At 28.2% G+C, this 13,743-nt stretch overlaps 1 protein-coding gene across 1 annotated transcript; it reads left to right on the top strand.

The window, feature by feature from the left end:
* The first annotated feature begins 10,739 nt into the window (after positions 1–10,739).
* LOC136986479 (protein YIPF5-like) lies at positions 10,740–11,856 on the top strand. The gene has a single exon (XM_067284017.1). The coding sequence runs from the start codon at positions 10,764–10,766 to the stop codon at positions 11,505–11,507; it is 744 nt and encodes a 247-aa protein (XP_067140118.1). The 5' UTR covers positions 10,740–10,763; the 3' UTR covers positions 11,508–11,856.
* Positions 11,857–13,743: the final 1,887 nt, after the last annotated feature.

Genomic DNA, 13,743 nt, shown 5'->3' with positions numbered 1-13,743 from the left:
AAAATACAAGTAAATGTGATTTAGAAGTCATCAAATGAACAAAGAATCAAAAATACTAGTAAATGTGATTTAGAAGTCATCAAATGACAAGAATCAAAAATACAAGTAAATGTGATTTAGAAGTCATCAAATGACAAGAATCAAAAATACAAGTAAATGTAATTTAGAAGTCATCAAATGACAAGAATCAAAAATACAAGTAAATGTAATTTAGAAGTCATCAAATGACAAGAATCAAAAATACAAGTAAATGTGATTTAGAAGTCATCAAATGACAAGAATCAAAAATACAAGTAAATGTGATTTAGAAGTCATCAAATGACAAGAATCAAAAATACAAGTAAATGTATTTAGAAGTCATCAAATGACAAGAATCAAAAATACAAGTAAATGTGATTTAGAAGTCATCAAATGACAAGAATCAAAAATACAAGTAAATGTGATTTAGAAGTCATCAAATGACAAGAATCAAAAATACAAGTAAATTTAATTTAAAAGTCATCAAATGACAAGAATCAAAAATACAAGTAAATGTGATTTAGAAGTCATCAAATGACAAGAATCAAAAATACAAGTAAATGTGATTTAGAAGTCATCAAATGACAAGAATCAAAAATACAAGTAAATGTGATTTAGAAGTCATCAAATGACAAGAATCAAAAATACAAGTAAATGTGATTTAGAAGTCATCAAATGACAAGAATCAAAAATACAAGTAAATGTGATTTAGAAGTCATCAAATGACAAGAATCAAAAATACAAGTAAATGTGATTTAGAAGTCATCAAATGACAAGAATCAAAAATACAAGTAAATGTGATTTAGAAGTCATCAAATGACAAGAATCAAAAATACAAGTAAATGTAATTTAGAAGTCATCAAATGACAAGAATCAAAAATACAAGTAAATGTGATTTAGAAGTCATCAAATGACAAGAATCAAAAATACAAGTAAATGTGATTTAGAAGTCATCAAATGACAAGAATCAAAAATACAAGTAAATGTGATTTAGAAGTCATCAAATGACAAGAATCAAAAATACAAGTAAATTTAATTTAGAAGTCATCAAATGACAAGAATCAAAAATACAAGTAAATGTGATTTAGAAGTCATCAAATGACAAGAATCAAAAATACAAGTAAATGTGATTTAGAAGTCATCAAATGACAAGAATCAAAAATACAAGTAAATGTGATTTAGAAGTCATCAAATGACAAGAATCAAAAATACAAGTAAATGTGATTTAGAAGTCATCAAATGACAAGAATCAAAAATACAAGTAAATGTGATTTAGAAGTCATCAAATGACAAGAATCAAAAATACAAGTAAATGTGATTTAGAAGTCATCAAATGACAAGAATCAAAAATACAAGTAAATGTGATTTAGAAGTCATCAAATGACAAGAATCAAAAATACAAGTAAATGTGATTTAGAAGTCATCAAATGACAAGAATCAAAAATACAAGTAAATGTGATTTAGAAGTCATCAAATGACAAGAATCAAAAATACAAGTAAATGTGATTTAGAAGTCATCAAATGACAAGAATCAAAAATACAAGTAAATGTGATTTAGAAGTCATCAAATGACAAGAATCAAAAATACAAGTAAATGTGATTTAGAAGTCATCAAATGACAAGAATCAAAAATACAAGTAAATGTGATTTAGAAGTCATCAAATGACAAGAATCAAAAATACAAGTAAATGTGATTTAGAAGTCATCAAATGACAAGAATCAAAAATACAAGTAAATGTGATTTAGAAGTCATCAAATGACAAGAATCAAAAATACAAGTAAATGTGATTTAGAAGTCATCAAATGACAAGAATCAAAAATACAAGTAAATGTGATTTAGAAGTCATCAAATGACAAGAATCAAAAATACAAGTAAATGTGATTTAGAAGTCATCAAATGACAAGAATCAAAAATACAAGTAAATGTGATTTAGAAGTCATCAAATGACAAGAATCAAAAATACAAGTAAATGTGATTTAGAAGTCATCAAATGACAAGAATCAAAAATACAAGTAAATGTGATTTAGAAGTCATCAAATGACAAGAATCAAAAATACAAGTAAATGTGATTTAGAAGTCATCAAATGACAAGAATCAAAAATACAAGTAAATGTGATTTAGAAGTCATCAAATGACAAGAATCAAAAATACAAGTAAATGTGATTTAGAAGTCATCAAATGACAAGAATCAAAAATACAAGTAAATGTGATTTAGAAGTCATCAAATGACAAGAATCAAAAATACAAGTAAATGTGATTTAGAAGTCATCAAATGACAAGAATCAAAAATACAAGTAAATGTGATTTAGAAGTCATCAAATGACAAGAATCAAAAATACAAGTAAATGTGATTTAGAAGTCATCAAATGACAAGAATCAAAAATACAAGTAAATGTGATTTAGAAGTCATCAAATGACAAGAATCAAAAATACAAGTAAATGTGATTTAGAAGTCATCAAATGACAAGAATCAAAAATACAAGTAAATGTAATTTAGAAGTCATCAAATGACAAGAATCAAAAATACAAGTAAATGTGATTTAGAAGTCATCAAATGACAAGAATCAAAAATACAAGTAAATGTGATTTAGAAGTCATCAAATGACAAGAATCAAAAATACAAGTAAATGTGATTTAGAAGTCATCAAATGACAAGAATCAAAAATACAAGTAAATGTGATTTAGAAGTCATCAAATGACAAGAATCAAAAATACAAGTAAATGTGATTTAGAAGTCATCAAATGACAAGAATCAAAAATACAAGTAAATGTGATTTAGAAGTCATCAAATGACAAGAATCAAAAATACAAGTAAATGTAATTTAGAAGTCATCAAATGACAAGAATCAAAAATACAAGTAAATGTGATTTAGAAGTCATCAAATGACAAGAATCAAAAATACAAGTAAATGTGATTTAGAAGTCATCAAATGACAAGAATCAAAAATACAAGTAAATGTGATTTAGAAGTCATCAAATGACAAGAATCAAAAATACAAGTAAATGTAATTTAGAAGTCATCAAATGACAAGAATCAAAAATACAAGTAAATGTGATTTAGAAGTCATCAAATGACAAGAATCAAAAATACAAGTAAATGTGATTTAGAAGTCATCAAATGACAAGAATCAAAAATACAAGTAAATGTGATTTAGAAGTCATCAAATGACAAGAATCAAAAATACAAGTAAATGTGATTTAGAAGTCATCAAATGACAAGAATCAAAAATACAAGTAAATGTGATTTAGAAGTCATCAAATGACAAGAATCAAAAATACAAGTAAATGTGATTTAGAAGTCATCAAATGACAAGAATCAAAAATACAAGTAAATGTGATTTAGAAGTCATCAAATGACAAGAATCAAAAATACAAGTAAATGTAATTTAGAAGTCATCAAATGACAAGAATCAAAAATACAAGTAAATGTGATTTAGAAGTCATCAAATGACAAGAATCAAAAATACAAGTAAATGTAATTTAAAAGTCATCAAATGACAAGAATCAAAAATACAAGTAAATGTGATTTAGAAGTCATCAAATGACAAGAATCAAAAATACAAGTAAATGTGATTTAGAAGTCATCAAATGACAAGAATCAAAAATACAAGTAAATGTGATTTAGAAGTCATCAAATGACAAGAATCAAAAATACAAGTAAATGTGATTTAGAAGTCATCAAATGACAAGAATCAAAAATACAAGTAAATGTGATTTAGAAGTCATCAAATGACAAGAATCAAAAATACAAGTAAATGTGATTTAGAAGTCATCAAATGACAAGAATCAAAAATACAAGTAAATGTGATTTAGAAGTCATCAAATGACAAGAATCAAAAATACAAGTAAATGTGATTTAGAAGTCATCAAATGACAAGAATCAAAAATACAAGTAAATGTGATTTAGAAGTCATCAAATGACAAGAATCAAAAATACAAGTAAATGTGATTTAGAAGTCATCAAATGACAAGAATCAAAAATACAAGTAAATGTGATTTAGAAGTCATCAAATGACAAGAATCAAAAATACAAGTAAATGTGATTTAGAAGTCATCAAATGACAAGAATCAAAAATACAAGTAAATGTAATTTAAAAGTCATCAAATGACAAGAATCAAAAATACAAGTAAATGTGATTTAGAAGTCATCAAATGACAAGAATCAAAAATACAAGTAAATGTAATTTAAAAGTCATCAAATGACAAGAATCAAAAATACAAGTAAATGTGATTTAGAAGTCATCAAATGACAAGAATCAAAAATACAAGTAAATGTGATTTAGAAGTCATCAAATGACAAGAATCAAAAATACAAGTAAATGTGATTTAGAAGTCATCAAATGACAAGAATCAAAAATACAAGTAAATGTGATTTAGAAGTCATCAAATGACAAGAATCAAAAATACAAGTAAATGTGATTTAGAAGTCATCAAATGACAAGAATCAAAAATACAAGTAAATGTGATTTAGAAGTCATCAAATGACAAGAATCAAAAATACAAGTAAATGTGATTTAGAAGTCATCAAATGACAAGAATCAAAAATACAAGTAAATGTGATTTAGAAGTCATCAAATGACAAGAATCAAAAATACAAGTAAATGTGATTTAGAAGTCATCAAATGACAAGAATCAAAAATACAAGTAAATGTGATTTAGAAGTCATCAAATGACAAGAATCAAAAATACAAGTAAATGTGATTTAGAAGTCATCAAATGACAAGAATCAAAAATACAAGTAAATTTAATTTAGAAGTCATCAAATGACAAGAATCAAAAATACAAGTAAATGTGATTTAGAAGTCATCAAATGACAAGAATCAAAAATACAAGTAAATGTAATTTAAAAGTCATCAAATGACAAGAATCAAAAATACAAGTAAATGTGATTTAGAAGTCATCAAATGACAAGAATCAAAAATACAAGTAAATGTGATTTAGAAGTCATCAAATGACAAGAATCAAAAATACAAGTAAATGTGATTTAGAAGTCATCAAATGACAAGAATCAAAAATACAAGTAAATGTAATTTAAAAGTCATCAAATGACAAGAATCAAAAATACAAGTAAATGTGATTTAGAAGTCATCAAATGACAAGAATCAAAAATACAAGTAAATGTGATTTAGAAGTCATCAAATGACAAGAATCAAAAATACAAGTAAATGTGATTTAGAAGTCATCAAATGACAAGAATCAAAAATACAAGTAAATTTAATTTAAAAGTCATCAAATGACAAGAATCAAAAATACAAGTAAATGTGATTTAGAAGTCATCAAATGACAAGAATCAAAAATACAAGTAAATGTGATTTAGAAGTCATCAAATGACAAGAATCAAAAATACAAGTAAATGTGATTTAGAAGTCATCAAATGACAAGAATCAAAAATACAAGTAAATGTGATTTAGAAGTCATCAAATGACAAGAATCAAAAATACAAGTAAATGTGATTTAGAAGTCATCAAATGACAAGAATCAAAAATACAAGTAAATGTGATTTAGAAGTCATCAAATGACAAGAATCAAAAATACAAGTAAATGTGATTTAGAAGTCATCAAATGACAAGAATCAAAAATACAAGTAAATGTGATTTAGAAGTCATCAAATGACAAGAATCAAAAATACAAGTAAATGTGATTTAGAAGTCATCAAATGACAAGAATCAAAAATACAAGTAAATGTGATTTAGAAGTCATCAAATGACAAGAATCAAAAATACAAGTAAATTTAATTTAAAAGTCATCAAATGACAAGAATCAAAAATACAAGTAAATGTGATTTAGAAGTCATCAAATGACAAGAATCAAAAATACAAGTAAATGTGATTTAGAAGTCATCAAATGACAAGAATCAAAAATACAAGTAAATGTGATTTAGAAGTCATCAAATGACAAGAATCAAAAATACAAGTAAATGTGATTTAGAAGTCATCAAATGACAAGAATCAAAAATACAAGTAAATGTGATTTAGAAGTCATCAAATGACAAGAATCAAAAATACAAGTAAATGTGATTTAGAAGTCATCAAATGACAAGAATCAAAAATACAAGTAAATGTGATTTAGAAGTCATCAAATGACAAGAATCAAAAATACAAGTAAATGTGATTTAGAAGTCATCAAATGACAAGAATCAAAAATACAAGTAAATGTGATTTAGAAGTCATCAAATGACAAGAATCAAAAATACAAGTAAATGTGATTTAGAAGTCATCAAATGACAAGAATCAAAAATACAAGTAAATGTGATTTAGAAGTCATCAAATGACAAGAATCAAAAATACAAGTAAATGTGATTTAGAAGTCATCAAATGACAAGAATCAAAAATACAAGTAAATGTGATTTAGAAGTCATCAAATGACAAGAATCAAAAATACAAGTAAATGTGATTTAGAAGTCATCAAATGACAAGAATCAAAAATACAAGTAAATGTGATTTAGAAGTCATCAAATGACAAGAATCAAAAATACAAGTAAATGTGATTTAGAAGTCATCAAATGACAAGAATCAAAAATACAAGTAAATGTGATTTAGAAGTCATCAAATGACAAGAATCAAAAATACAAGTAAATGTGATTTAGAAGTCATCAAATGACAAGAATCAAAAATACAAGTAAATGTGATTTAGAAGTCATCAAATGACAAGAATCAAAAATACAAGTAAATGTGATTTAGAAGTCATCAAATGACAAGAATCAAAAATACAAGTAAATGTGATTTAGAAGTCATCAAATGACAAGAATCAAAAATACAAGTAAATGTGATTTAGAAGTCATCAAATGACAAGAATCAAAAATACAAGTAAATGTGATTTAGAAGTCATCAAATGACAAGAATCAAAAATACAAGTAAATGTGATTTAGAAGTCATCAAATGACAAGAATCAAAAATACAAGTAAATGTGATTTAGAAGTCATCAAATGACAAGAATCAAAAATACAAGTAAATGTGATTTAGAAGTCATCAAATGACAAGAATCAAAAATACAAGTAAATGTGATTTAGAAGTCATCAAATGACAAGAATCAAAAATACAAGTAAATGTGATTTAGAAGTCATCAAATGACAAGAATCAAAAATACAAGTAAATGTGATTTAGAAGTCATCAAATGACAAGAATCAAAAATACAAGTAAATGTGATTTAGAAGTCATCAAATGACAAGAATCAAAAATACAAGTAAATGTAATTTAAAAGTCATCAAATGACAAGAATCAAAAATACAAGTAAATGTGATTTAGAAGTCATCAAATGACAAGAATCAAAAATACAAGTAAATGTGATTTAGAAGTCATCAAATGACAAGAATCAAAAATACAAGTAAATGTGATTTAGAAGTCATCAAATGACAAGAATCAAAAATACAAGTAAATGTGATTTAGAAGTCATCAAATGACAAGAATCAAAAATACAAGTAAATGTGATTTAGAAGTCATCAAATGACAAGAATCAAAAATACAAGTAAATGTGATTTAGAAGTCATCAAATGACAAGAATCAAAAATACAAGTAAATGTAATTTAAAAGTCATCAAATGACAAGAATCAAAAATACAAGTAAATGTGATTTAGAAGTCATCAAATGACAAGAATCAAAAATACAAGTAAATGTGATTTAGAAGTCATCAAATGACAAGAATCAAAAATACAAGTAAATGTGATTTAGAAGTCATCAAATGACAAGAATCAAAAATACAAGTAAATGTGATTTAGAAGTCATCAAATGACAAGAATCAAAAATACAAGTAAATGTGATTTAGAAGTCATCAAATGACAAGAATCAAAAATACAAGTAAATGTGATTTAGAAGTCATCAAATGACAAGAATCAAAAATACAAGTAAATGTGATTTAGAAGTCATCAAATGACAAGAATCAAAAATACAAGTAAATGTGATTTAGAAGTCATCAAATGACAAGAATCAAAAATACAAGTAAATGTAATTTAAAAGTCATCAAATGACAATAATCAAAAATACAAGTCATAAAATGAAGTAAATGTGATTTAGAAGTCATCAAATGACAAAAATCAAAAATACAAGTAAATTTAAATTAAAAGTCATCAAATGACAAGAATCAAAAATACAAGTAAATGTGATTTAGAAGTCATCAAATGACAAGAATCAAAAATACAAGTAAATGTGATTTAGAAGTCATCAAATGACAAGAATCAAAAATACAAGTAAATGTGATTTAGAAGTCATCAAATGACAAGAATCAAAAATACAAGTAAATGTGATTTAGAAGTCATCAAATGACAAGAATCAAAAATACAAGTAAATGTGATTTAGAAGTCATCAAATGACAAGAATCAAAAATACAAGTAAATGTGATTTAGAAGTCATCAAATGACAAGAATCAAAAATACAAGTAAATGTGATTTAGAAGTCATCAAATGACAAGAATCAAAAATACAAGTAAATGTGATTTAGAAGTCATCAAATGACAAGAATCAAAAATACAAGTAAATGTGATTTAGAAGTCATCAAATGACAAGAATCAAAAATACAAGTAAATGTGATTTAGAAGTCATCAAATGACAAGAATCAAAAATACAAGTAAATGTGATTTAGAAGTCATCAAATGACAAGAATCAAAAATACAAGTAAATGTGATTTAGAAGTCATCAAATGACAAGAATCAAAAATACAAGTAAATGTGATTTAGAAGTCATCAAATGACAAGAATCAAAAATACAAGTAAATGTGATTTAGAAGTCATCAAATGACAAGAATCAAAAATACAAGTAAATGTGATTTAGAAGTCATCAAATGACAAGAATCAAAAATACAAGTAAATGTGATTTAGAAGTCATCAAATGACAAGAATCAAAAATACAAGTAAATGTGATTTAGAAGTCATCAAATGACAAGAATCAAAAATACAAGTAAATGTGATTTAGAAGTCATCAAATGACAAGAATCAAAAATACAAGTAAATGTGATTTAGAAGTCATCAAATGACAAGAATCAAAAATACAAGTAAATGTGATTTAGAAGTCATCAAATGACAAGAATCAAAAATACAAGTAAATGTGATTTAGAAGTCATCAAATGACAAGAATCAAAAATACAAGTAAATGTGATTTAGAAGTCATCAAATGACAAGAATCAAAAATACAAGTAAATGTGATTTAGAAGTCATCAAATGACAAGAATCAAAAATACAAGTAAATGTGATTTAGAAGTCATCAAATGACAAGAATCAAAAATACAAGTAAATGTGATTTAGAAGTCATCAAATGACAAGAATCAAAAATACAAGTAAATGTGATTTAGAAGTCATCAAATGACAAGAATCAAAAATACAAGTAAATGTGATTTAGAAGTCATCAAATGACAAGAATCAAAAATACAAGTAAATGTGATTTAGAAGTCATCAAATGACAAGAATCAAAAATACAAGTAAATGTGATTTAGAAGTCATCAAATGACAAGAATCAAAAATACAAGTAAATGTGATTTAAAAGTCATCAAATGACGAGAATCAGGAGTAAATGTCATAACATGATGTAAATGTTAATTAGGAGTCATAATATGACGTAAATGTTATTTAGAAGCACCAAATGACGTGAATCAATCGTAGAAAATTGGTTTTTTCTGTAAACACTTTTATTTTCTAATAAATATTATTTATGAGATTTTGTATTAAATCATTTAAAAAAGACATAACCTGTCACAACTTTTACTTTTTTTAAATTAAAAGTAAACGTGAAATACGATTAAAAGCTTGTATTATCGAGTAATCTGCTTGACTGGGTTTTGAACGGTGAGAGGTTCGACAGAAATACTGTATTCCGAGTTTATGAATTTGCGAGTTTTAAGCATAACGGCACGATTCTATTAGTTAAAGCTAGAGAGTTTACATTAATTAATGCAGAGGCTTTAATACAGCTGGAGAAGCATGCCAATGACAACCTGTTTCAAACAAAACGTGTGGTGTTACTGATTTGCTTATTTAACTGTATTCAAGCCGATTTATCTTGTAACACGTTCACTTTTCGTACTCATTGTGGGTCGGGCTCGCTCATAATAGGAGAGATTCATTATATTTATTATGTCACATGAAATTAGTAATTCTGATAAAAATGAGACATATAAAATTTTATTTCTTTTGCTCTCTATTTTGATTTTTTAAAATGTAAGCTATTTTTTTCGACTCTTTGCGAAAATTATAGTACTGTATATTAACGCAAATTCGGACGACAGAGCGGTTAAGGCAGCAACCTATTGCTCTGGGGAATCCGGAATCGAATCCGAACGGGTCGAAAATTCCATGAATTTTTCGGGGATGAGGTCATTGGCCGCCCTATTGTGGACCTGGAACCCATAACAGGCTTGCTAAAAGGCCTTGTTAGTGCCGACAGGGCGTAAAAAGTGTCGTCCGGATGGCCGAGTGCCTTTCGCTCTGGGGGACCCGGGTTCGAATCCGGACGGGTCGATAAATCTCCAGGAATTTTTCGGGAGGTGTTCCGTCCGGATATATCGGGCCCCGTCCCTCACCACCTAGCCGCTCCATTGTGGGCTTGACCGAACAAATAATGGGCTTGATAAAAGCCCACAAAGAGTTTTTAAAAAGTAAAATAAACTGAGTTTCAAAAACTCGTTAGCAAAAAATCATTTATTTTGATATTAAAATTGATGTTTAATTTTATAAAAATTTTAAAAAACGTAATAAAAAAATTATTGCTATATTTTGGCTATAAACACGGTAGCACAACGTCGTCATTTTAAAAATTTCAAAGATGGCGTACGACTCTGGTCAGGGTTACTACGGAGGTGAGGATTATAAATGGGATAATAGAAGCGGAGGAGGGAATTACAGTTACGATTTCGGTTCTTCCGACTTCGGAAGCGAGCCGCAGTTTGCTACGTTCGATTATAATCAAGAACTACCATCCACGCCCTACAGAGGAAGCATTTTAACTCCAGTACCACTGAATCCCACGTACACGTCTTCGGGAGATAACTTCGAGGACGAACCCCCCCTGCTGGAAGAATTGGGAATTAACTTCGATCATATTATGCAAAAAACTTTGGCAGTTTTTAATCCATTACGTGATGCCGATGCTGTCATTTTACAAGAATCCGATCTGGCCGGCCCTTTGGTTTTCTGTCTGACGTTCGGAAGTTTTCTGTTACTCAGCGGAAAAGTTCATTTTGGTTACATCTACGGCATTGGCGTCATGGGCTGTCTGGCCATGTACCTTCTGTTAAACGTCATGAGCGGATCCGGAATATCTGTCGGTTGCACCATTAGTGTGTTGGGGTATTGTCTTCTACCCATGGTTGTCCTTTCCGGAGTTTCCATCGTGTTGTCTCTCAAAGGATCTCTGGGTATCGGTTTGGCCGTTTTTATAGTTCTGTGGTGCGCTCTTTCGGCTTCCAAATTGTTTGTCACTGCTCTGGCTATGGATCATCAGCAGCCTCTCGTGGCTTATCCCTGTGCGTTGCTCTACGGTGTTTTTGCCCTCTTGACTATTTTCTAAGTCTGAGACACTTAAAAAAACTCCATACGATGAGTGGATTTCTATTTATACATCCTATTATTACGTGGATATAAAAAAGTGTCGACGAAAATATATTTTCGTATGTTCTAATATTAAATTTAATTTATATAGCAATAGTTTATATATTTACTAATTGTTCAAATGTTTGGTCGACGGAATTACATAATGTTTTAAACGATAAGGCTAGATAACTGTGTGCACAGATACGATAATGCAAAATATGCTTACATTATAGAGAACTTTGTTTTTGTTAATTTATCATTCTGAAATTACATGTACTGTACATCTCAAATCCCGTTTCTATAAAAAATTTTGTACAAAAGTAGAACTTGTTTTCAAGTTTAATGCTGTTAATGTCTGATAAGTGATGCATTGTTGAATATTCGTGATACTGAAACTTTCCAGGAATGCTTGCTATTGGATTAATTTAGTGTAATTATAACTGGTATTTGGATGCAAAGATCTTTTATGCAATATGCTTTCCTGCATTCTCTATGCCGATTTTAATTTTCAGGTTCTTTTCGACTTACACTACCACATCAGTTGTTAGAAGTGATTAAAGCAGTCCCTGATGGCTGATTTTAGCTGTGCTTAGTCTCCAATATATAATTTAAAATGGAGTTAAAGAAAGTTTTTTCAGTTGCATTGTCTCAAAGAGAATTATTGTTTCAGTTCTCTTCAGGGAAGCTGTATTATGTCCAATCTGTTTTGACATTGTGTACTGAATTTGTCTTCAAGATACCAATGATGCAATATCATGTATAGGAACTTTGTCAAATTCTACATTCAATAGGAAAAAAGATATAACTATTTTAAATGTAACGAAGTAGAAAAATATTAATTTTTCTTATCTGGAAAGAATAAAATTGTTAAGAACAAATTCTGTAAAATACTGTTGAGTAGAATCATATAGAAATTCAACTTTAGTACTAAAAACACTGTCTTTTCACTGTTAACTTCTTTTAATTACAAAAAGAAATGCTCGGGAAAGTACTTCCAACCTTTATAAAAATGTCTGATGGGTGAAAAATGACACAGAAGAAAAAACATATTTTAGAATGTTAATGTAAATTTCCAAATTTTAACATGAACCCATTCTAGTTGGACGAAATTATGAAATTTGAAAAGCTTAAAATAATTATCAAATTCAAATACAAGAATAAATTGGCTGTTGTTTAGAAAGATAGGTATGAGAATATCGGCTAGTGCTACTTTATTGTAGCCAAATGAATTAAATTTAAGAAATGGTGCTCTTTATTGCAAATTAATTCTTTATGGACTTGAATAGTGTAACCCATATCCTTGGGAGCTCCGACGTGGGCTTATTACAGGGTCCTATTTTATTGTTTTTTTTTTGCTTGATCATCACATTTTAGCAAATGTTGAAAGTATTTGCACGAGCATTTCTTTTCATTATTAATGATGAAAAGACGGTGTTTTTAGTGATATTTACTACGAACATTTCAGCATGGTGAATATTGAGAATATGAGGACATGAATGTAAAGATATGATTAAGAAGATACAGTCCTAAACTTCGTGTATTTTAAAGCATTTTAACTATATCCAGCGTGTCTTACATAGTGTGCACTTGTTGCGACGACAGATTTTGTTTTGTTTTTCACTCCCACTCCCCTTCTGTATACAATTTGTCATCACCACTGCTTCCCCTCCCCATTTACACAGTCATATGTACAATAAATGTCAATTAACAACAGAATAATCCAAAATAAATGAATTATTTTGTATGTGCAAACACTTGAATGACCCTCCCCCTCTCCTTGTGTCAGCATTTGTCAACATCCTCCCCATCTTGATGTCATCGCAATAAATGTACATCAACTTATGAGTCTGGAATCCAAGTTTGTTTTTACAGGTAAGCCAGAACTGAGTAACGAGGAAAGAATTCAAATTTATTTTGATGGTGGAGTCTGCAATCAGTATGAAGTTGCCAAACAGTTGAACTGGCTGTATCCAGACCATTATAATGGTGGGAATTCTGGATAAAGCTTGTTAAACTCTCTGGCTGTGTGCTTCCATCCTCAAAATAACTTGAATTCTTTTCTTACTCAATGCCATGCTTTACCTGTAAAAGAATAAACAAGGATTAGTATAATTCCTATGGTTCCAGACTTATATTACACTTCAATAAGACATTTGATTACTAATAGATTTTAAAGATTGAAAATTTTATAAAATGTTGAGTATTAAATGAAC

The sequence above is a fragment of the Centruroides vittatus genome, unplaced genomic scaffold, assembly GCF_030686945.1.
Source record: "Centruroides vittatus isolate TY-2023 unplaced genomic scaffold, ASM3068694v2 scaffold_1047, whole genome shotgun sequence".
NCBI lineage: Eukaryota > Metazoa > Arthropoda > Arachnida > Scorpiones > Buthidae > Centruroides > Centruroides vittatus.
Note: the sequence above shows the minus strand (reverse complement) of the source record. Positions and strands in the feature narration are given on the sequence as shown.

Coding starts and splice junctions, on each gene's coding strand:
- LOC136986479 (XM_067284017.1), top strand. CDS start 10,764: ATGGCGTACGACTCTGGTCAGGGTTACTACGGAGGTGAGGATTATAAA.